The sequence below is a fragment of the Hypoxylon trugodes genome, assembly GCF_022578975.1.
Source record: "Hypoxylon trugodes strain CBS 135444 unplaced genomic scaffold F4822scaffold_2, whole genome shotgun sequence".
Lineage (NCBI taxonomy): Eukaryota > Fungi > Ascomycota > Sordariomycetes > Xylariales > Hypoxylaceae > Hypoxylon > Hypoxylon trugodes.
This window is the reverse complement of record NW_026250017.1, coordinates 695678-717734: the sequence shown is the minus strand read 5'-3', so window position 1 is coordinate 717734 and position 22057 is coordinate 695678. Positions and strand designations below refer to the sequence as shown.

Sequence of the window (22057 nt, the reverse complement as noted above, 5' to 3'; positions counted from 1 at the left end):
ACTCTTGAGCATCAATAACGCCTTTGTCTTGTAAAACCAGTCATGCCCTTAAACGATTTAACGTATGAAGAATTATGCTTTGCGACTACCAAACGTCATTAGCCTCCAGCCGCCATTCCGAGATAAACCACCCCCTGGGTATGACAAAGGAAAATTTGAAGGTGGCACATAACGTGCCAAATCCAGGCATGGTATATCATGAATCTCGTTTGCGTGCGTCAATAAAGTCCATCCAGAGGAGAAGTGAAGTATGGAGTGTTCATATGCCTATACCCGGCTAATTGGCTGCTTCCTACGCACCAAAAACGGGCTGGGCATTTCGTCCTTCTCCGGATCCCATACGGCAGGCTCGGCGAATGTTCGATCCTTGAGGGTGCGTTTGGGACTAACATTCGCACTCTCAACGGGTCGACCACCAGCTCTAGCCTGCTGCAGCTCAACAAGAGTGCGGCCCTTAATGTTATTCTTCGCCACAACCTTGGTGAGCGATTGGTCCTGGTCTTTCTTGAGAGACGGCTTTCTCTGGAGACCGCTCTCGGGGTTTTGCGTGCCGAGATTGGCGACCGAGGGAATCTTGCTCAGTCTTCGGTTGGGAGAGTTGCCTCTCTCCTTCAACGCGCCGTTGCTGTTCTGAGCACGTACTTGCGGCTCCGGGACTGAGGCGGGCGGTGCTGTAGCAGGTTTGTTGGTGGCCATAGAAGTCTGGCTTCTTAGACGGTTAATCGGTGCCGTCTTGGTAGAGGTGAGTACTGGTCTATGGGGACCAAAAGGGTTCTTGTTGGATCGCGGCGGGCGAGTAGGGGACGGGATGATGGGTGTATCATCATCGGAATCAGAAGGAAGAATCTCATGTTTGAGAGCATCAAACTCGTCGTCATCATTCCGGTCAAAGATAGAAGGTTTGTTCGTCATGGGGGCCTTCGTGCCGTTGCGACGGGGTGACAATGATAGGGATGCAATCGCCATTGGTGACGGCGATACCATATCAACATCCATTGGTGTTCCAAGATTACGCTCGAACATAGTCTGGGCTCGGCCAAAAGCTGCACGCGCACTCTTCTTAAGAGGCTGTTCTTCTGGTGAGTCTACAGAATAGTCGGTGATGTCCGTGATCGATGAGATTTCGCCGTCTGTGCTAGTAGCAATAGATCGTGGAAAGTCCGACTTGGATAGCGACGAAGTAAGTTCTGGAGGCTCAATAGGCTCAAATGACACATGCTTCTTCTGTAGTTCCTCTTGGACTCTTGCTTCCACCTCGGCTTCAAATCGGTGTTGAAGTTGCGTAATTTCCTCGCCGACAAGACGGTCAATTTCCAGCCGGGCTTTGACCTCCCACTCTCGTCGTAATTGCGCGTCGATCTCATGTCGGAAGCAGACTTTGTCGGCTTCGATACTGGCTAGTCTATCTTCAACTTGCTTCAACTTGTAGCTTAGTCTTTCATTTCGCACCTCTAATTCACGCTTGACTTCCACCGCCTCCCTCTCCTTGCGCATTAGACGCACTACCGGGAGGCCCAGCAATGACGCAGTATCCGGTCGTGAATCTGGATTGACTTTTAGGCAACTTCTAATTACAGCCATAAGTTCAGCAGAATAGACATTCGGAAGTGCGGGGACCTTTCCCTCCTTGATCTTCTGGATAAGCTGAAAGTGCGTCTTCGCGTTGAACGGAGGTTCTCGTGCACAGAGCTCGTATATTATACAGCCCAGTGACCAGATGTCGGATTTGAGAGTGTATCTCTCGGCCGCACATATCTCGGGGGACATGTAAAACGGGGTACCGACGTACGTCGACGCGAAATCGTGTGATTGGATCATCTTGGACAAACCGAAGTCACCAAGCTTAACGGAGTTGTTCTCGCCGAGAAAGACTAGAAAGTTAGTGGTTAGTATACGTCTTCAAGAAAAAAACCAGGTAGTCTCGTCTACTTACTATTCTCAGGCTTGAGATCTCTGTGGAGAATTGTTATGGCTCCCTGAGGAGCCTTCACCTTACTAGCAGCGCCAACGATCTCCAAGACATTCTCTCCCACTCCAGGGGGGTCAATGCCGTAATGGCATCGATACAAGGCGGTAACCAATTGCGAAAATATTTCCCATACGAACTGTTCCTCTGCGTATTTCTTCTGTTGGATGAGGCCTCGGATGACTCGACCAAGATCACCATTACCACAATATTCCATGTACAAATGAAGGTCCTGAGTCTGCTTAAGATGCTCACGATGGTAGTAACCGACAATGTTAGGATGTCGTAGGGTGGATAGGATCTGGAACTCGGCGTGCAATTGTTCACGCTCCTTTTGCGACATTTTCAGGTAACTGATTTCCTTGCGACAGAGGACCATACCATCGGCCTTTCTTCTGACCTTGCGGATGATACCGAATGAGCCATGGCCTATGTTTGCGAGGATACAAGTCAGTCGAGGATCATTAGGGAATGAAGGGAATGGATGAGTGTGATGGTGGTTGTCGCAGACTCACCGATCTTTTCCAGTACATCGTACTGGTCGCCGATAGACTCGGGCATGGTGAATTGGAAGACACTGCGATGTTAGAGTTAGAATAGATTTAGCACTAGGCCATAGGCAAAAGAAGGCAATAGCTAGTGAGAAAGAGTAGGTTATTTTCAAAAAGGAACGGCCTAAAGCCAAAGGCAAATGCTATTCGAAATGCAAGATGCAGATGCAATGCAGTGCTTCGGGAAGTTTCTTTTATTGTTGTTCAACAAAAGTCGGATTGAGTTTGTTCTGAAATGAAAATCTGCACAAGAAAATGTTAATCGGCGTGTAGCCTAGCAGGGACGAAAGAAGGACCCCAGTTCGTGGTACAAGCGCTGTGCCTACTCATAGTGGTTCTAGTATTCTGGGTCAACAAACTCGCCGTGACCACAGCAACTGCCTTGCTACGATGTGGGGCGAAGGCATGTAGCTCCAGAACGCTAGTCGATATTTGGGCTAGCGCTGTCGGAGGTCCTTATCGATAGTTCAATTTGCTCCTGATAATTCTGGGGTTAGTATCAATCCGTACTATATAGGCGAAACTTTATAGGCTAAGAACATGTTCGCTACTTCCACGGGACCATCCCGAACACCTGCATCCAACCATTAGGAATTGACGTGGCTTGTCTGGCACAGTACCTACAGTAGCTTGGCCACGTGATAGTATTATCACCGTTTCTCCGTGATAACATATTCCGTATCCAATCCTTCATCCAAATGTGGCAATCCCATTATTTCGGAGATATCGGACTTCACGATTCTGCCAAATTCATTCTCAACAGCGATAGCCAGAGGATTGCCGACATTTCTCTGAACTGCACTCCCTTAGTTATATTTAACCTCTTCTTCTAGCCTACCATGGTTCTTCGAAAACACGAACTAGAAGCGAAATTGAAAGATGATATTGAATTAGTCAGAAGTGGCGTGCTTCGTGATGAAAATCCCCTCGATCTAAGTAGTGAATTCAATGAGCTGTTACAGGCCTGTCGAAGAGGCGACCTGAAGCGGACTCAGGAGTTAGTTTCTGCTGGCGTCAACATAAATGGCAAAGACAGGTTCGATTACACTCCACTCATCATTGTGAGTAGGGCTTGTCCGCCTTTTCATTATGCTCCAAGATCCCAGGCGGCTGACTACCGTCTAGGCAAGTCTCTGCGGGCATTATGAGTTAGTTGAGTTATTGAGTACGTATTCTGGCTCCAGACTCCGGATTCCCCTGCGCTAGCACCCGGACCAAGTAGAATTGTTTTATGCGAAATTGCCTTACCATTATGGATATAAAAAGAGAAAATGTTCCTTTGATATCTTACTGATTACAAATGTCGCAGTTGAATCCGGTGCTCTGGCGGAACGCGATACATTCCAGGGGGAGCGATGTATCTACAACGCTTTAAATGACAAGATCCGGAACTTGCTCCTGAAATATGACTACTCGAAGTCTACTGATCCCCTGCAACCATGGGCTGCTCATATCAGCGCATTGCTCACAAGGGAAGCGCCGAAGACTTCCGACATTACATTGATAGCGGCATCGACGTCGTTCGAACTACACAAATTTCTCTTGTCCGCCAGGTCACCTTACTTTCAAAAGAAACTTGCCGAGGCCCCTGGTTTGGAGACCTGGAAGCTACCCCAGTCGATACCAGTTGAATCGTTTCAAATTGTTATGCGGTATTTATACTTAGGCGACATTCCAAGGGATTTAGTCGACCCCCGAAGTAGCGCCACCGAGGAAGAGGTCCTAACTGGGGTGGATAAAATCAGCAAGCAGTTGGAGATTGACAAACTTTGGGAAGCTATTCTTTCGGGCGGCGATCGGCGATTGGCACGACAGAGGCATCAAGATGAAGTCAACAGAGCCCAGGGGCAAATAGAAGGCTTCTTCCAGGAGAAGGTTCTTGGACACAAGATGGTTGTCGATACTAGGAAAGCCCAAGAAGTGAAATGGCCACACGACAACTCCATATTTGCGGATTGTCTCTTGCGAGCTGACGAGGGAGGCGAGGATGGCGAGGATGTTGACAAGCAAGAAGAATCGAACGGAATTCCCATTGGACCGGGTGCAGAAACACAGAGGCAGAACGGCTCCAGGAAAGCCAGGAAATCCGTATTGTACCCTGCTCATAAAGCGATACTCATCCGTTCGCCATACTTCGAAACTATGTTTTCCAGCGTATTTCGCGAGGCGCAAACAGCGGAACACCTACACGTTATCAAGATAGATTGCCTACCGGAGGTTCTTGAAATCATTCTTACGTTTCTCTATACGGAGAAAGTCGAATGTCCTCTTGAACTCGGATTGGATCTACTCTATGCGTCGGATATGTTGTTCTTGGACAAGCTAAAGAGCAAAGCCGCAGTCGCCATCAGTACATTGGGAAGTGGTAACAACAATGTCCTGATTGACCGGACCCACGCCCACGAAGACGAAAACGAAGACGACGAAGCTGAAGTGGAGGTGGAGCCTATCAATGTATATGACGTTATACACGCAGCTTGGGACTTGAAAGTCCAGCGGCTGGAAGAATTCGCTGCTCGGTACCTCGCGTATCGTTTGGAGGACTATATTGATGAAGAGGAGTTCATGGAGTTAATCCAGGAAAGTGCCTCAAGGCTTCAGACGAGAGAAGAGACGGATACGATCGAACTGCTGGACGATATTCGGTACTACCTGTCTGAGCGTTTCAGGCTACGGTTCGAGGATGCAGGTTTAGACGAGATGATGGACGAAAACGGCGAAATTAGCGCAACAGCAGCAGAATTACTGAACTCAGAAGCGAACGGCATTATGACAGGTGACAGGACTGATGATGGTGTTGTCGAGGCGGAAAAGTCCGATGTCGTTTCTGCGAAAGCAGAAGTGTCAGAGGCTTTGACTATGTCCGGTGGTGTAGTCAGGACTTTAGATGGGGAACTTGTCGAAGATGAATTCGCATCCGACGCCATAAATTACCAGATCTTGCTACAAAAGATTGATACAATGTTAGAAAAACTTAAGCTAGACGCATAGAAATAACAATGCATCTGATAAATAGATCTCTATTATGCGTTAGACATTTGACATCCGTCTTGAATTATGCGAGTTTTGAGCTTTCGGAGTTTGAAGGGCTCACCAGGCACCCAGCCCCTGGATATTAGGGCTTAAGGACAGTATCGCGAGCACTGATTTGATACTCCGGGGGGCAATTTACACTTAATGCAGCTATCCTACAACTACCCTAAGCTTATGGGCTTACCTATGCAGGAGGAGTATGTCTTAGCGCTCAAGTATTAAGGGGAATTGGCTGTAAGAAGGCTTTCCCCAGGGGCATCATACGCTATATTGAGATTCTATCATGTCGCCTATGCCGCTACGCGTTGGGCTTTCTCCTGTCGCTATTACAACATTAAGAAGTCTAGCATTGACCCCCACTGAAAAGAAAGTCCGAAAACAAATTAGAAGGTAAACAGAAAAACACACATTAAGCAACTTAATCAACAGTTCTTAATAAATTTAGGTGTACTGGGGCATAGTGACTTTGTAGGATTGGAGTGCTATATTCGATCCCCAAGCCATGAAAATGATGTCAATGTCCTTATCACCTAGCCATTTATGTCAGTTTGACTGTACCATGATGGGATCTAGGAAAATCTCATTGAAGGCCTGATGATTTACTTGCATTCGTATGTACCTTAGTTTTCACACCTTTGAAGCTTCGCAGCCCTCAAACTGGATTCGTCTTTCTACGCTATCTACAATTACAGCAGAGTGAATGCACGTAATCACTCCGGTATGATTCGGCTTAAGCCCCGACCCGCTACGTCACAATCCACGCGTTTCCAAGGAATCTTGACTAGCTGATGACAAGAGGGGGCTATATAAATATGCCCCCGGAAATAGAAGTGTTCGGCCAGATGGAGATATACAAGACTCTTGCGTGGTTACCCTCTTGTTGCCTGAACATAGATTGGACACCATACCGATGAACACCACCATATCGGGGTCTTGTGAGTTACATACTTCGCTGGACATATCCACGGAGATAGGGCTGTCGGCATATAGGAGACTTGTTGGCGGCGCGGCATAGCTTCCTGCATATTGCCACAGTCTGGGCCAGCGAATACCTATACGAAGTTAGTGCGGTTGGGGAATTATGCGAGTCACGATCGGCGGCTGCTCACACGCATGGGCGAGGCTACATAAAATGTTATTTCTCTAATGGTCGGTTACACAGTGTAGTGGAAACATTTGCCGTGATACGAACTCGAGAAAAAGTCCCTCCTCCCCTACGGAACTCCCCCACTGGCTGGGCTATGCCGGGGGATCGACACGTGAAATGGGCTTGGGAATGGAGGTACCTACGTAGGTGGTAAAACCTATCTGTACATTAACTACCAGTCTATCTACTATATCCAATCTCACAACAGAACGCCAGCCCAGTCATACCCCTGCTGATCGTCTTTCAAAAAGTAACAAGCGCGCCAGCGCGGGATGGGATCGGCGCCCCGGGTGTAAGGGACGGCACATAGGGAGGCTGCATCCGGTGAGCGGGTTTTTCTTGCTTACGGAGCCCAGCCCTCAGGCCTGGGATTTGGAGCTCACCCCGAGCCGCTTCGCTGGCCACCCCTCTTGAGGCGTCAGTCGTGCAATGATGGCGCTTCTAGTGCTCATTTTCGGCCGGGCCATCTAAGATGTGATTGCTTGCAGAAAGGGGTGGCAAGATGCAGCCTGTACCCACCCCCATTTATTGACCTACCGTGTTGGTTCATATCGAAATGCATAACTAATAAATTCTCGGTGTATTATGCGACTCGCGCTTGACGGAGCGGGTTGATTCCTGTTGGCCTTGAGAACCTCCAAGAAGCTCCGAATAGATTGTGTCTAGAAGACCCCGAGGATCCCGAACAAGATGGTATATGTGCGAGACCTAACGCGTACGCTAAGATCTCGGCCGAGTAACGATGGCGTCGGGTTGGGCCATGCAGAAAACTAGTTGTAGATAAACCAAAAGTTGGATAGTCATTATGACTGATCACAAATTCTAGTTCCCTTGATGTTTCAGGCTATTTTATAGCTTCATTTTATTAAAGAGGAATAGAAAAAGCAAAGAGCTTCCAGGGTGTCATGGTGCACCTCGGCAAGCGCGTGTGAAAACATCGTGGAAAGGAATGTCGATCCGAGAATGTTTTCCAAGATTGATAAGCAATCTCGCCAGCCACGTGAGTAACATTAGACGTTGGGCTGCTTAGGCGCTGGAATAGGCCATGCAGGTTCCGATGATGGCTGATAGTAGGGGTGTGCATGTCTTGATTATATGAGCCGACACTGCTCGTAACGCATACCGCTTTTGGACATGAGGCGTAAGTTTTCCCAGGTCACAATAAGGCTACTTGCTTATTCTTCACGCCGACAAGCCACTGCCGTGTGATGACTCCGGGGAACAAGCTGAGTTGCGTATTGAATCAGCCCATCATAAAGACTATCGACTTCTAAAACTTGAGGCAGTGGGACATCTCTCAGCCCGCCCCTTGCGGGAGCTTGCAGCAATACCCCTAAAGCCTATTAATCTCGGAAGTCTTGGAAGCTTACGAGGAAACGTCACCTTTTTGAGCCATGGCTATTATTTCGGGACATCAATTCCGCCAGGATAACCAATACCGAACTTGTCGTAATATAAACCAAGGCTGTCAGGGTCGTCACAGAAGCTGACAGCTTCCCACCGGATGGAACCGAGATGGAAGGGAGGAGTCGATGATCGACATCGATAGCTGCCGTATGGAAGCAACAAGTAGGGTTGCCTACGTGGTAATGAGGCGATGGGGGTAGGTATTGTCGTAATTGTAATCATAAAAGTATCATGCCAGGCTAACACGAGGACTATGTCGCATATTATACGCATGTCTATCATACCTAGGTAGACATGTTTAAAGAGGCTCCAAAATCAAGCTACTCCAGAGATCTTGGTGATCTACTCGGGGATCTACGACACCCGGTACATGTAGGCGCCTGTCGATCCATACCCGGTATGATAGAAGAGACTGGCTTAGTCGAAGCTTATGGATGAGAAGGGGGTTGCTGAAAAGAAAAGTTACATTGTAAAAACATCCCCCAATCCTTGCGTCGAGGAGGTCGCTGATTGATGTCATTATGAGGAGTAAAGGGTCTGTGTAAGCTGTACCTTTCAGTGCTCATAGGGATTTTATTCACCCTGGACCCCTGCCTGCAGCTCCAGCCCAACGGCCTGGGAGGATCTCTAAAGTGTAACCATCTGGATCAACTAATAAATAAGGCTGCTCGCATGAATGGTAATGACAACGAAAATAAAGGCAATTCTCGCTTATTCATAGCGTGGGCAAGAGAGTGTGATATATGACATGTAATTTTTAACTACTGGATCTATGGCTCCTATTGGTAACTTGAAAGGCGCAATTTATCTAAAATTGAATACATGCTTCTCATAGGGCCATCTCACATCCACCCGGTGTCAGTATGTAGTGTTCCACATCTGATATCCCGTCGACAGCCGACAACGGAGTGCTACCTACTCATATACGTGACCTGCCGTGGGTAATAGAGGAGGCGCCAGCGCGTGGAGACTAGGTACCTGGATATTTATCTACTTAGGTATGGTACGTACCTAGGGATATAGCAAGAAACATCATGACCACCCTTTTAAGCATTATGCAGTGAACGTCTGAGCTCACAAAAGAAAAGAGGTAATATGCTATCCATACCATGGCATACGTGTACCGGAGTGAGGCCCAATAGAAGTACCTCCGTCTTATTATCGTCGGAGTCCTATGAGGTATCTATCAGCTCAGAGAAGTAGACACAGGAGGGGGTCGCTCGATGAAAAAGGCAATGAGGTGGGAACTCCTGAAGTATTCAGTTCCCAGCTTGCAACGGGCGCCTTGACTTAGGCCTTAAACTGTGCATGCTATATATTTAGACATACATACAGGTTTATTACTAGAAACGGTCTAGATACCATTAATATACATCACAGCTCGGCTATGACTTCGTAGTGCCTTGGGTCCGACTTGGCAGGAAACCAAACGCCTATAGGAACTGGCAAAAGCAGGTATAACGTGGCTGATATAGGTTGCGGCATGGCTGGGAAATATCTCGCCTAAGGAGCAAATATTCCATCATACAGCTTGTATCTTTAACGAACATCTCCAGCTCCTCTTAACTAGACGCCCCATCTGTGCAGTAGCAGCTTTAGGCAGATCATCGAATACCCCGGCTAGGCCGGTGAGCTCGACGATATATCCAGAAGGATGGTATGGTATGCTGTTGGGTTCGATGATGGAAAATCAAGTCAAATGATCAGTTATTATGCACGGCTACATACCCGAAGTTAACCTTCAACCTATTAAACAGAGCTGCTCGCTATAGTTAGCTTCATATATTGGCGATCTGAGAACAGCATTTTGCATGCATGGTTCTTATTGGGTCTCAGACCCGATGTAAGTAGCATCCATATTGACTTTATTCTCGCACTGGGGAAGCAACACTGAATGCGGCTCTCGGTTCTAGGTTTTTATTAACCTCGTTGTACACCAGGGTCTATCAATTCCCTGACTTAGCATGTAAAATATCCCGTCTTCAGCACATCTAACATTATGCATGGAATATCGGCGCAGCACTAGGGGCGATCTAGGCCACTGGGATATCTTGTAGGAGTAGCCACATCAGGCCATAGCAAGCGACAGTCGGCTGATACCTAGTCGACGCGGAACACCGAGGTTTACAGCCAACACCGGATGTCCTCTCGATTCTTGAGAATATTCGTGTTGGCCCCGGTCTTCCCCTCTATTCGAGAAAGAAGGTTGAGGCCTAGAAGCTTTGGTTGTTAGAGTCATTGCAACTCGAAGGAAAGCAACGGTGATATGTAACGACATATATCATCTGTCATTCTTACTGAAACTCGCGCGTGTAACGACGATAAGTCAAGCCTGCAGAATTGATGGGCTACTTCGCTGCCACTACCGCTGCAAAACATCCTGGATGATCACGGCTTTCGGAGACCTTAGGGAGTGAAGAAGCCAGCCCTGTGGTTGGCTACCACTAGCCAATCCAAGCTTGATGAGTTGTCATTGAAGAATCTGACCAGCCATGTAATCCCATCCAGCTCCTGAATGGCTCATAAAATTGTATGCACGGTATAAACGTAAGAGTGAGAAGGCAGATACGTATTCGAATGTTAGTCCATTTTCTATTCCCATGATTGGAGGAATATAACCTACTTGACCTCCCTACCGGTCTGATTATTGTAGCTGACATTTCGGTAAAGAGCACAGATAATTACCATTCATGATGGGAATATTGCCGAAGACCAGGTGGAATATTTGATATGTTAGTTTACGTCGGGCATCAGCTTGGGGCTGTGATTTCTGGTTGGGCGTTGTGGGGGGCGGGGTGCCACGGTGTCGTCTGGAAAGAAATGCATTATACGTGCCCTTACGCTCGGGAAAGACATAGAAGGCTCCTTAGGTAGGTGCCGTGTGTACTTTAGGGGCCATGTTAGGTACATACAATTACACACATGAGTGGTCAGAGGGCTTACACGTCTCGGTAGGTACATACCAAAGTCCTAAGCAAAAGAGCAATTTCGTGAGAACCTCATGACTAAGAAAAGCAATTGCTCATCTCCTAATCTCGTGAGAACATATCCTGATTGGGAAACCAACCTAGTCCTTTACAAGGATGTAAGAACGTAAATGGATGATTAATGGGGAAGATTTCCATGGCTCGGGATCAATAACCCATGCTCAGATCGTCGATCTTACTACCCCGTCTTGGTTATCAACTCCGATGAAATTTACTGTACTAGATTCTGGAAGAATTATCATAGCCGCAGGTAGCTTCAAATCCAGTGCAACGCAATGACATAGAGGAAATTAGATAGTTCCTAATATGCCTCAGAACTTTCCTTGCACTTAGACTTTGGAGGGAACTTGAGTCCTAGAAAATTAAGTTCTAATAAATGAAATTGATAGGGCTGACCGGAGATCCTGTTTTCTGTATTTCATGTACCTAGTTATTAAACAGGTTGATCTTCAACTTCGCACGTCCTTCCTCAAAACGACCAAGCCTCTCTACGCCTCATATTACAAGGAACTTGCTAAACGAGACCTCAAAACTTAAGACTATGGAATTCTCAAGTAACATCATTCCCAAACAAAATAAACGAGATAGGTGGGGGTAGATTCATATCTAACCAACTATGCAATATATGTGGTTAGTAAAGAAGTAATTATCCGGGATGGTTGTGAATATTTTTGTATTTCATATACTTCACCTTCATCTTTATGAGTGGTATTGACTATCAAGTTGCTATGTTATGTCTACCGTCGAAGTGTAGTATCTTGGAAGACAGTTTAAATACCTAAGTAACCTACGTTCTGAGATATGCGTAACGACTTCTTGAACTGGAAAGACTCGGCCTCTGTCAAGCTCATAAAAAGGCTCGAGTGTCCCCGATAGGATCGGGAATAGGCGATGATAAATATCATAATATCGATGTTATTGGAAGTGATGACATCGATCAAGGAAGGTGACCCGAAAAACGTTACTGTTCATTAAAAAAGCTTGGATTAGGGGTCGAGATCAACATAGGCGGCGTGGGTTTAGGGCGCCGTCGGGGGAGTAGCTTGCGGGAGCCGGGTGACATGAGATCAGCATTGTGCCTTAGCGCTCATCGCTTAGGGAAAATCCCCAGGTATTCCATGTCAGATGAGGGTGGGGTGGATTATAATATCTCAAAGAAAAATAAACGAGTGGATAGCATAATTTTACACGCTCTCCCCGCGAACTGCTTGGTGCAAAAATTATTCTGTCACCCACCTTTAACCAACAACATCACATCACTATCGACAAGGATTAAGCCAGAGCCTCCGAAGTAGCCCCGTCTTTTGATACCCATTCTAGTTAGTTTGAATATGCTTGATCTCCCTTATATCTCAGTATGTAGTAGATTACACGTACTTACATACACGTAACAACCCGACGTTCTGTTAAAGTATAGAGCATCTTTTCCAAGTTGACTTAAATTTGATCTACGATTAGTATGATATGGATTGGGATTTTCGATTTACCCAGGTACCGTGAGATATGTTTACCAAAGTGGATGTTGAATATTACAAAACAAAAATTTCATATTTGAGAGAAAAAATTGTGGAAGGACAAATCCTTCTAATTATACCAGGTATTATCTACGTAATGCAAGTAATAGCTTCATTAAAATTATATTAAAGATAAATGTAGGTACGTCAAATACGATGTACCCCTTTTCATCAAAACCCTTTCCACGTGTAGTAAGATTATTATCATTATTTACAGGCACTGGCAAATGCCGATTGGTACGAAGACCGAAGCGATAATAGCTCCTTCTAAGCTCTAATAAGCATTAGATTCAATTCATCTGACCAACCCGTCATGTTGGGTGTATGTACGTATGATTGGACCCGAATATGTCATAGATAGGCGGGGATGGAGGGAATAATAAGAGGCAAAAACCATAGAGGTACCGATAGGTCACTTAACGCAGCATTGTATTAGGTATATACTACGTAGTTAGCTACTTGCTAACACGTTCTGGTGTTGTTCTGGCGCTCATCTAGCGTGCCGCTATGCAAGCCTCAATCCTTTTCCATGATCTGGAGTCTCGAGCGATCTGTACATCGTGGACGAAGCTAAGTGATAAAAAAGCAATTTACTTCTAGGATTCACGTGGCTTTTAGCTTCTCCATCGCTTGGACTTGACTTGCTAATTTCACTTGTTGCCTCTTCGTTAATAGTTGCAAAGTACAGAGGCTAGAAGCAGAGACTAGAAGGCGACGCAATGATTGTGGGGGCTATTTCTTTTCTTATTCTTGTATTCTCTTCTGCGCCTAATAAAAATCAAGAACAAAAGCATTATTGAGAATTATCTATAAGAGATTATTGGAGAAATGTTGCTTCTGTTCCGACATCCGATCTTAAAATATCATAGTATCAGACGAAGGGTCGAATCCGACTGCAGATGTCTCAACATAATCTGCTATTAGGTGTCAATTAACCCCAATCTAGCGGTACATAGTGCAGGGCAGGACAGCATGCTGAAGCAAGCGGAGTTGTATGGTGACTTGGCTCGTGCCAGATAGCTCGGAACTTGTTTGTCCCTTCAATGCCTTTCCTCACGGGGTTGTCTCGCTTTGGGAGCTAAGGTGTCAGGGAGGCAGGGGTTTTATAGGGTAAGCAAAATAGCTACCATCCCGAAGGAGAGCCCACCATCCTTGTTCGAGTTCTAGGCTGTCGATCACAGACCACGTTAAGGGGTAGAGCCCGCAGCGAAGACCAAGGACATGACCAAAAAGATACACTAAAAAGAGCACTTAAGTCCCAGGGCAAAATAAACCCTTGTTAGTCACAGACCACCCTGCCTAAGCGAGCAGATTCCTGGCGCCAAGTTGACGATCATATGAGATTGGCATTCGTTTCTGAAAAAGCCTCCGAATGTTTCTTATAAGAAACATTTTAACTAACAGACTAATAAAGAGACCCACGTCTTTATGACGCCTATATTATTATGAGGACTGCGTATTAGCTGATCATATAGTCATACCTAGGTATCATCATAGGAGATAGGTATCTATGAAATTTTATTACTCTGGCCAGTATGTGTAACCTATCTTTGCTTCACCCAATTGACATTATAAAAATTGAGCCAGCGCCATGGATATGAAATTATTACGTATGAGAGCATAAGTTTCGTTTAATAAGGCTATCTCCTAAGTATCGCCAAGCATTGGGGGTTCCTTTCTCTGGGGCTGGTCGTGGACCCGTCTCGTAGGACTGCGGTGCGGAGCTTGATATGCAAAGACCCTTTCCTTCACCTCGGATATTCCCATCCCACAGGCACTTTGCTGCATGAGCTGGTAGGGCTCATGTACTTCAAAATGTATGAGGACTATTTAGATCAATGCGGACAGCTGCGGCTCTCTTTCGTAACTCGATCTAGTCTTCAACGAATACGATGTCTTAATATTAAAACTCTACAAGATTTACGAGCAGCTCACGAACCATGGCTCACTTAGGCCTCTTAGCTTACTTCCGCTTCGTCTAGAGGCGAGCCGTAGGAGAATCAACTATGCAAATAAATAGAGAAAATAAACAAATAAACATCAACAAACAGACGCATGGACTACCTAACCTTATTAAGCACGGTAACTGACGATACCGAACAACTCCTTGTTGCAGGTCTTGATCAATGCTGTTGCCGTAAGTCCCGAATAAGCCGGATTATAACTCACGGATAGATCTGAGAATCTGCAGCATGGTCTGAACAGATCAAAACATTTTGGGATAGAAAGCAGCAGTCATCCGAAAGATTGACAGATGCGCGGAGAACCATTGCAGCATGCGTTGTCAGGACTCGTGGGGAGGGACGGCATAAGATCAGCTTGACAATCCGGTCACAGCACAGGCTCGGCAGGGCTTAAAAGACCTCTACGACGCTAACCTCGAGTCCGTTGTCGTCTCAAGTCCCCTACTCTCCACATGAACTAAACCGGGTCCCTTGTCCGAAGTGTACCAAGACAAGGGTCACAGACCAACTATCCGGACGGCAGTATACCCCTAAGGGGAAATCGTGGCCCGGATATGCCATGCACCCAGCAATACCACAACCGCATATTCAGCGAGGATTTCCTATGCTTGGCTTTAGCCAAGACTTTGGAGTGAGGAGGAGGAAGCAGCAGAAGATGAACAAGAAGGGATGAGCTTAAACGGTCCACCGGGGATGTCTAGAGTGCAGAAGACCACGCACACGGACGTCTTTATTGGACCCTTGTTGGTGCATAGGCGTAATAGCCAGTAGCTGTTTGACCTTGAGCGATCCCACGAGAATCCCAGCGGAGCCGTTCTCTTATGCCCATCCTTTCGATCTCACCCACATGCACAGCTTCTCCCATAACACATACTGTATGTACTGCGGTACTCTTTGCATCAGCCCATGCTCTAGGGACCACTAAAAAGAGGCGGCGACCATAAGCAGTTCCAGAGACCCCATCGCCGCACATGGATTTCCAATACATCACCGCTCACCCATTAATAAGGGGCGCTATAAGTACTTTGCCGATGATGCAGGAGGTACCTTCGATACCGGCGATCTACTGTTGATTTTCAACCCAGGTCTGCCGTGACCCACACCAATTTGTGACAGTTGTTCTCCAGGGTTTATGTATGGATTGACGCTTGATCGTCGTTTATATTATACTTGCCGGGAAGATCTGATAGATACATCGTCAACCCTCGTCGTCCGCCCACCATCTACCGCATATACTTAAGTATCCACACTCCCCGTACATATTTCCCAACTGTCGTCTTCAGAATCATTAATCGCCTCTTAAAAAATACCGAGGATCCACGAGTGTCACTTCCTACCAGTAACGCACAAAAGCCTTTCAGCAACTAATATCTACGACTATCGTCGACAAGAAACACTAGTGTTAATATCGTCAACTATATATATTCATCTTAACCTAATACATATACAATGGCCACCGCCATGTACGCAACGCAGCCTGGTGCTCAGTACGGATATCCGCAACCGCCTCCATCACCTCCAATGGACGAAACATCGAAATGTTCACTACCCTCTATTTCCAACTTACTAGTAATGGCCGATGCTGGATCACCGACGACCGAGCAGTCTCCGCAGTCTCAACAAGGTATGAGCGAATTACAACATTTAGAATGTCGACGGCGAAGTACTAAGACTCACAGCAGCTCCATCAGTAAAAGCAGAGACTCGACCAAATTCGTCTCACTGTGTGGGTAACGGACTTTCTCGAGCTGCTTTACCTCCTACGCCTCCTATGAGCTCGGATGCCTCCTTCGAGGGCTACAACTCACCCTCGACGAGATCAGTTTCCGTAGTATCAGCACCAAACTATTATTACGAGACCACCCCGCCTCTAGAGGATGTTCATCGTCAACAAATGTCGGCTGCCGCGCCTCGTATGCCCGTCCAGGCTCCAGCATTCCCACAACCCGCCTTTACCGCGCCAACATATCTTGGCCAGGCGCCAATGCCATCTTACTATCCTGCTACCCTTCCTGGAGCCCAACCAGCGCAACCACAGATCTCAGGGCTTTACTACCAGAGACCACTACCACAGGTTGGTTTAATCATATCGTCCAGCAGTTTCAACTGGGTACTAATTTGCCTATAGACCTTTCCTCCCTTACCAGTGACAGTTTCTCTAGCACCAGCTCCAGGTGGCAACCCATGGCAACACCATCACTACATCTCTCCATCTTCAGCGGCTTCTTTCCCCCAGTCGCAGGACCGTTACATTTGCCAGACTTGCAACAAAGCATTTTCGAGACCGAGCTCTCTACGGATCCATAGCCACTCACATACAGGCGAGAAGCCCTTCAAGTGCCCACACGCGGGTTGCGGGAAAGCATTTAGTGTGCGAAGCAACATGAAGAGACACGAACGGGGATGCCACGACAACGGCAGTTCGTCCCACCATCGCTAGGCCGATATCGAATCGATAATTCATTATTTTTACTGTTTATTCCTAATACGACTTAATCCGGCGCTGCTGTCCTAAAGAGGAGGTCTGCAAAGAGCCGAGAGGGTTACGGATATGAAGGATGCATTTGATACCCATGTGCGCGCGCGGGTTACGCTACGATCTTGAACGGCCGCCTTCTTTTTCTCCAAAAAAGCACTCGCTGATTTTCTGTCTATTTTTATTTTTACCTGCCCGACTATCCAAAGTCACGATGCCTATTTATTTTCGACCGTTCGGGCCGTTTTAAGGGGAGGCGGTCTACCTTTATTTGCTTACTGGGATGGGAATGGCGGGATAGGTAACCGGTTGCATTTCACTGCGCAGGATGTGACTGTTCATTGATGAGGAGCATCGGACTACCAACTTGGGGCATTTACACCGGCGTTTTACACAAATCATTTTGGGAGGGACATTTGTTTGGAACATCCAAAAACAAGAGCAGTCTTACCTCTCGTTTTACGGTATATGAAGCATTTTCTACAGTATTTATTTCTGTCTAGTCCTAATGTATAGAACAAGGACTGCAAAGGGAGGGATGAGAAACTGTACCAATAGGGCCGAAAGGGTCGGGCATTCAAAGGAGAGTTTATGTATGATGGGAGGGGAGATGAATCTGGTTGGGTTAAAACAAAGTAGCTTTGCTATAGGCAGAGCTATGAGAATCAAAATCTTACGAATATTTCAAAAATACTATTTACAAAGCCTCACTTTTCGCATTCTACAGTGATTTATTCCGCTACATTATCCACATATTTTCTGCATGAAGACGTAAGTAACAAATAGGGTTTGTTACCAAACGACACATTATATTAAGCTTGTTTCCCCAGTACTCGAGTAGGCAGGGAGAAGAAACGTCGCTATGCAGGTAACCTTGTTTCGATGGCTGGATGGTAAGGAATTTGCCCCTGCATGGGGAAGTTTGCTCTACGCTGTGTTTCGAGATTCACGTAGGGGTCAAGCCTCGAAAATTTTGTTGAGTCAGAAACAACTTTATTATCTTTTTGAGGTATTATCAAAAGTAGGACTTCATCGTATTATTCAAAGAGATCGCAACATTGCCTTGGATGGAAGGTTAACGACGCCCGTAAACTTGAAGATTCGGTGATTTGAACAGAAGAACCCTTACCTATAATAGGGCCTGCTATTAGATGGATTGTTCCGATACTTCGGTAGTTTCGTTTACGTATATCACTGTGTAGTAGATTAAGATGGAAGATTTAGTAAGTTGCTAAGAAGGTATAGCGGTGCTTATCACTTTACTTTGTAGGGCCGAAGTCAACCTAGGAGGCATACGAGACGTAATGCTAATAATTAGTATATTAAGTCTATTTTCCTGCGCGGCTATGATGTTTGAGAGTGTAGTAGTCACATCTATTACTTCATCTGGCATTTTGTTGATCTCGATATCACCTAAGTACTATACACTAGGTATGTTGTACCTACATTAAGGACGCAAGGTAACAACAAGGAAGGCCTCTTCCAGTTTACTAGATCACCAGTTTCTCGTTCCTCTTGGCGCTGCGACACTATCACGTTCTGTAGGTTATAAACGCACACATACACGCATTGTTACCGCGTTATGACCCGGCCCGCACAGATTCCAAGAATATGTAACCAACTAACCCGCAATATGTAACCTTATGATTACCACAAGCGGATATACCAAATTGCCTCATAACCCACAACTAGTTTCTACGAGACTAATTCTATCGGTACGATTTGGAAGGGAGGGGAGAAGAGGAACGATACTACCCAACCGTCGTCATCATCATTTTCTAGCTTGCCTACTTTACTTACATTGCAGACTTCCTATTGCATAGTAATACGGCGCTACGGAGCTAGGCGAACTGGGTAATACGTAGTTGAGTACCTATTTCATAATAGCGTTTCGTAGATCACAGGCCTGGCCCTGGTAAGTCGCGTGGTAGATGGAGTCAAGATGGGGGCTTGGCAATGCCAGGCATTTGAGGCTTTGTGTGGGGGCATTGTTGTAATAAGGAAGATGAGAATTCCTTTTCCGTCGGGGACTTTCAAGGACTGGCCCGAATTGGGCGGGGGGCAGCCAGTTGATGATTTTCATCAGCAATGCTGATCACGATGAGATTGGATACGCTACCTACTTGGTATTGCCTGTTAATGCTTCATACTGGACCCTCGTATTGTCTACTAGTACCTTTAATTACAGAGATATTCCCTACTTTAGTTATGTATTTACTTGTCTCCTTATTCCATAGGTCATACTATTAGCATGATACATGTACGTTTGCCATTCGTCCTTGCGTTACCGTACCCCCCCTTAAGGTAACAGACGCCCCATTTCTCTTAGTACATGTAAAAATACCTAGGTAATTAACCCCTTTTTCTATCGTGTTACTCGATATGTATGGTAAAAAGCAATTATGACTTGGTAACAGCATCATTTTCCCATTATTACAGCAACATCTTGCAGGCCTGGGTCACGAATTGATTTCCTATCGTGAATCAAGCTGCATTTTGTGCCCCCTTCCAACCCCAGGAAAACCGTTGCACACTTCCCAAAGCGTCGGGGCTTCGCGGCAATGTAATGAGCAATAGTAAGCTCTGTTGATCAGATCCTACAGATCATACCCTGGTGCACCGCAGCCTCGGCCCTCGAATCCTATTCGATCTTATCCGTAATCCATTAACCCGTCGCCAATGAAGCGGTACCCTTCCCACCACTACTGCTGCTACTGCTACCACACACCACAGTTCGCAACCCACACCCTCCCTAGGCTACAGAATGGTCGGTTGCCTATCTTAGACATCGGACGTATGCCTCTTCGGCTGTCCGCATCACCTGTTCATTGGGATCCGAAATCATTGGATCTTACCACGCACCACGCACATCTCCATCGGCGATAAACCAATAGGTGTTGCTATCGAAATCATCCAGCATTCCAAAGAGGCAAATCTGTCCGGCGGGACGCAGCAGGGCGGCGAACACATACATGTATATGTATCGCGAGTTACATTATCCAACTTACACGACATATCACCTGATGTGAATAATTCGCATCTTCCTGCATACCGAAGTTTTCCATATCCCTATACACCCAAGGATCTAAGCTTTTTTTTAAGGTCGGGTTCCCAAGGCTGTAACTTGAGCATTGCATAGGGTCGTAGTAGGCGTACATCCGCGGTATTACGCCTTCTTTATTTTTTATTATTTTTTAATTGTCATTTTTCAATTGTCACGATTAGTTATTTAGCACGGCGCCGAAACTGACTGATCTTCCCTTCCCATGCCATGCATTTGAATTATCCGCCTTTCCCGTTCCTCTGGGACGAGGGCCATGTCGTAATCCCAGCGTCGGGTCACCATTGGGTCGGCTACAATTCCGCTGACACCGCCTCCTGCTGCATACATTCTGTAGTGCGTATTATTCTCACCACTTCTTACCTTCAACAACGTATTCCTGCGGTCAACAACACCCATTAATGATTTATTAAAATCTATTAAGGGGGTTTATGTGAGGAACTCAAGGTTATGTTGCATCTGACTTAATTAAATACCCCCCTTGCTTCTGTTCTTTCATACGAATTCTTCCCCGGGATCAAGGTGACGGATTTAATAATAGTATATTGCCCTATGTATGTCATTAATATACCGGAGGTGTCACCAACCACCACTCTTGAAGTTGTTATGCAGTGTATCTCAAACACTCCTTTGCCTTTTACAGGTATTACAAAAGGACATGTTCCTTTTTGTTCGGCAGCATGACCTACATAGCTACATAGAAAATCCTTTGGAGCCGCAGTTTCGAACTTCCAGCAAACTTCTTCGGCCCCCATGATCCACCGCTTCTTCTGCAAGGGGTCTTCTGAGGTTAGGGTGTTGATGCTGCCCTGCATCGGGAACTACTCTCGGTTGAGATGATCGTCAGGATCCTCTCATCCTGCCCATATTTTTTCGACATCGCTTAATACAGTATGTAGATGGCTAACATAGAGATCCGATGGCCATTGCAAGCGAAGACCGGGCAATTTAATGACCGTTATGCCCAAGTTGATTTAAGGGAACTTTGTAGTCACCGCTTTATTACAACGTGATCACATATGACACATGTATTGCCTTATAGGCCAAGCTTTCGGATAGTAATCTTCAACACATGCCTAGGCACCTATTCATATGTTTCTATTCGCACGGGGTTTGCCTAGGCTCGTTATACCAATTCTACCCAATTCGGACTATCTATCCGTTGTTGAGGTAGCATTTATTCCAAGGACATGGCTAAAAACCAAGATAATAGATTTATTCCTATGCTAACCCTCCACATGGGTTAGTCGTGGCGTACGTCACCCGAAGATCGGACGGAACAAGACGAAGTTCCTGTTTGTATATTTAGTGATCTGCGTTGAATAGATTAGGGGTGTTGCCGAAGAAAGTAGTGATACCATGGCGTTTTAGAAGTTGATCCCACACTACAGTACAGTATCTGGTACATCATTTTTCTATGCCTCTAATCTTTAGTCAGCTATTGACGATCCTTCTTGTCAGCTTCATCTTGTATTTTGTATTAAGTATTTATGCAAAACATGATGTAGGTGAAAGAAAGGTATAAGATTATAAGATTAATTAAAATTAATTATTATGTAAGTACCTACATAAGTACTTATGTATAGACAGGATGTGCATGTAAGATATGCATTCTGCACCGGTGAGGAAACTTACATAAGCGAGCACACATACATATACAACCTGTAAGACTGCAACAACCTTTAAGGTTCGGTACGATACAGCAGTTAGGTACGTACTTACCCAGTGGTACACTTTTTTAGGTACTTATTGCATGTATTAGCAGGTATAATCCTTGTCTCATAATCATATAATCCCTGCAACACATCCCCCGACGCAGCAAGCAGCGCGGATCGTAAGGAGGATCCACACCACCGATACATACGCTTGGGACTTCTTGTGGTCCCAGCGTTCATCCCGTTTACCTCTAGCTGCCCATTCATTCGTCCATATCCCTTTGGGTGTACATACT

General features: G+C 46.0%; 3 protein-coding genes across 3 annotated transcripts; 2 read left to right on the top strand and 1 right to left on the bottom strand.

The window, feature by feature from the left end:
* Positions 1-109: 109 nt before the first annotated feature.
* F4822DRAFT_110718 (kinase-like protein) lies at positions 110-2896 on the bottom strand. The gene is made up of 3 exons (XM_051452459.1): positions 2482-2896; positions 1934-2395; positions 110-1871 (listed from the first exon to the last, which is right to left on the bottom strand). Exons 1-3 carry the CDS (start codon positions 2525-2527, stop codon positions 268-270), a joined length of 2112 nt encoding a protein of 703 aa, XP_051317737.1. The 5' UTR covers positions 2528-2896; the 3' UTR covers positions 110-267.
* A 14-nt stretch (positions 2897-2910) lies between these two features.
* On the top strand, positions 2911-5685 carry F4822DRAFT_389073 (uncharacterized protein). Its single transcript, XM_051456945.1, has 3 exons — positions 2911-3578; positions 3643-3682; positions 3827-5685. Exons 1-3 carry the CDS (start codon positions 3357-3359, stop codon positions 5506-5508), a joined length of 1944 nt encoding a protein of 647 aa, XP_051317736.1. The 5' UTR covers positions 2911-3356; the 3' UTR covers positions 5509-5685.
* Positions 5686-15788: 10103 nt separating this feature from the next.
* On the top strand, positions 15789-17128 carry F4822DRAFT_110604 (uncharacterized protein). Its single transcript, XM_051452458.1, has 3 exons — positions 15789-16193; positions 16252-16643; positions 16698-17128. The coding sequence occupies exons 1-3, from the start codon at positions 16019-16021 to the stop codon at positions 17007-17009; spliced, it is 879 nt and encodes a 292-aa protein (XP_051317735.1). The 5' UTR covers positions 15789-16018; the 3' UTR covers positions 17010-17128.
* The last annotated feature ends 4929 nt before the right edge of the window (positions 17129-22057 follow it).

What these genes read in the sequence shown, in the direction of transcription:
- F4822DRAFT_110718 (XM_051452459.1), bottom strand. Translation starts at nt 2,527, where the DNA reads ATGCCCGAGTCTATCGGCGACCAGTACGATGTACTGGAAAAGATCG. An exon ending in CGATGTACTGGAAAAGATCG is followed by an intron (nt 2,396 to 2,481) that starts GTGAGTCTGCGA and finishes TCGCAAACATAG; the next exon opens with GCCATGGCTCATTCGGTATC. An exon ending in AGATCTCAAGCCTGAGAATA is followed by an intron (nt 1,872 to 1,933) that starts GTAAGTAGACGA and finishes CTAACTTTCTAG; the next exon opens with TCTTTCTCGGCGAGAACAAC.
- F4822DRAFT_389073 (XM_051456945.1), top strand. Translation starts at nt 3,357, where the DNA reads ATGGTTCTTCGAAAACACGAACTAGAAGCGAAATTGAAAGATGATATT. An exon ending in ATTACACTCCACTCATCATT is followed by an intron (nt 3,579 to 3,642) that starts GTGAGTAGGGCT and finishes ACTACCGTCTAG; the next exon opens with GCAAGTCTCTGCGGGCATTA. An exon ending in TGAGTTAGTTGAGTTATTGA is followed by an intron (nt 3,683 to 3,826) that starts GTACGTATTCTG and finishes CAAATGTCGCAG; the next exon opens with TTGAATCCGGTGCTCTGGCG.
- F4822DRAFT_110604 (XM_051452458.1), top strand. Translation starts at nt 16,019, where the DNA reads ATGGCCACCGCCATGTACGCAACGCAGCCTGGTGCTCAGTACGGATAT. An exon ending in GTCTCCGCAGTCTCAACAAG is followed by an intron (nt 16,194 to 16,251) that starts GTATGAGCGAAT and finishes GACTCACAGCAG; the next exon opens with CTCCATCAGTAAAAGCAGAG. An exon ending in ACCAGAGACCACTACCACAG is followed by an intron (nt 16,644 to 16,697) that starts GTTGGTTTAATC and finishes ATTTGCCTATAG; the next exon opens with ACCTTTCCTCCCTTACCAGT.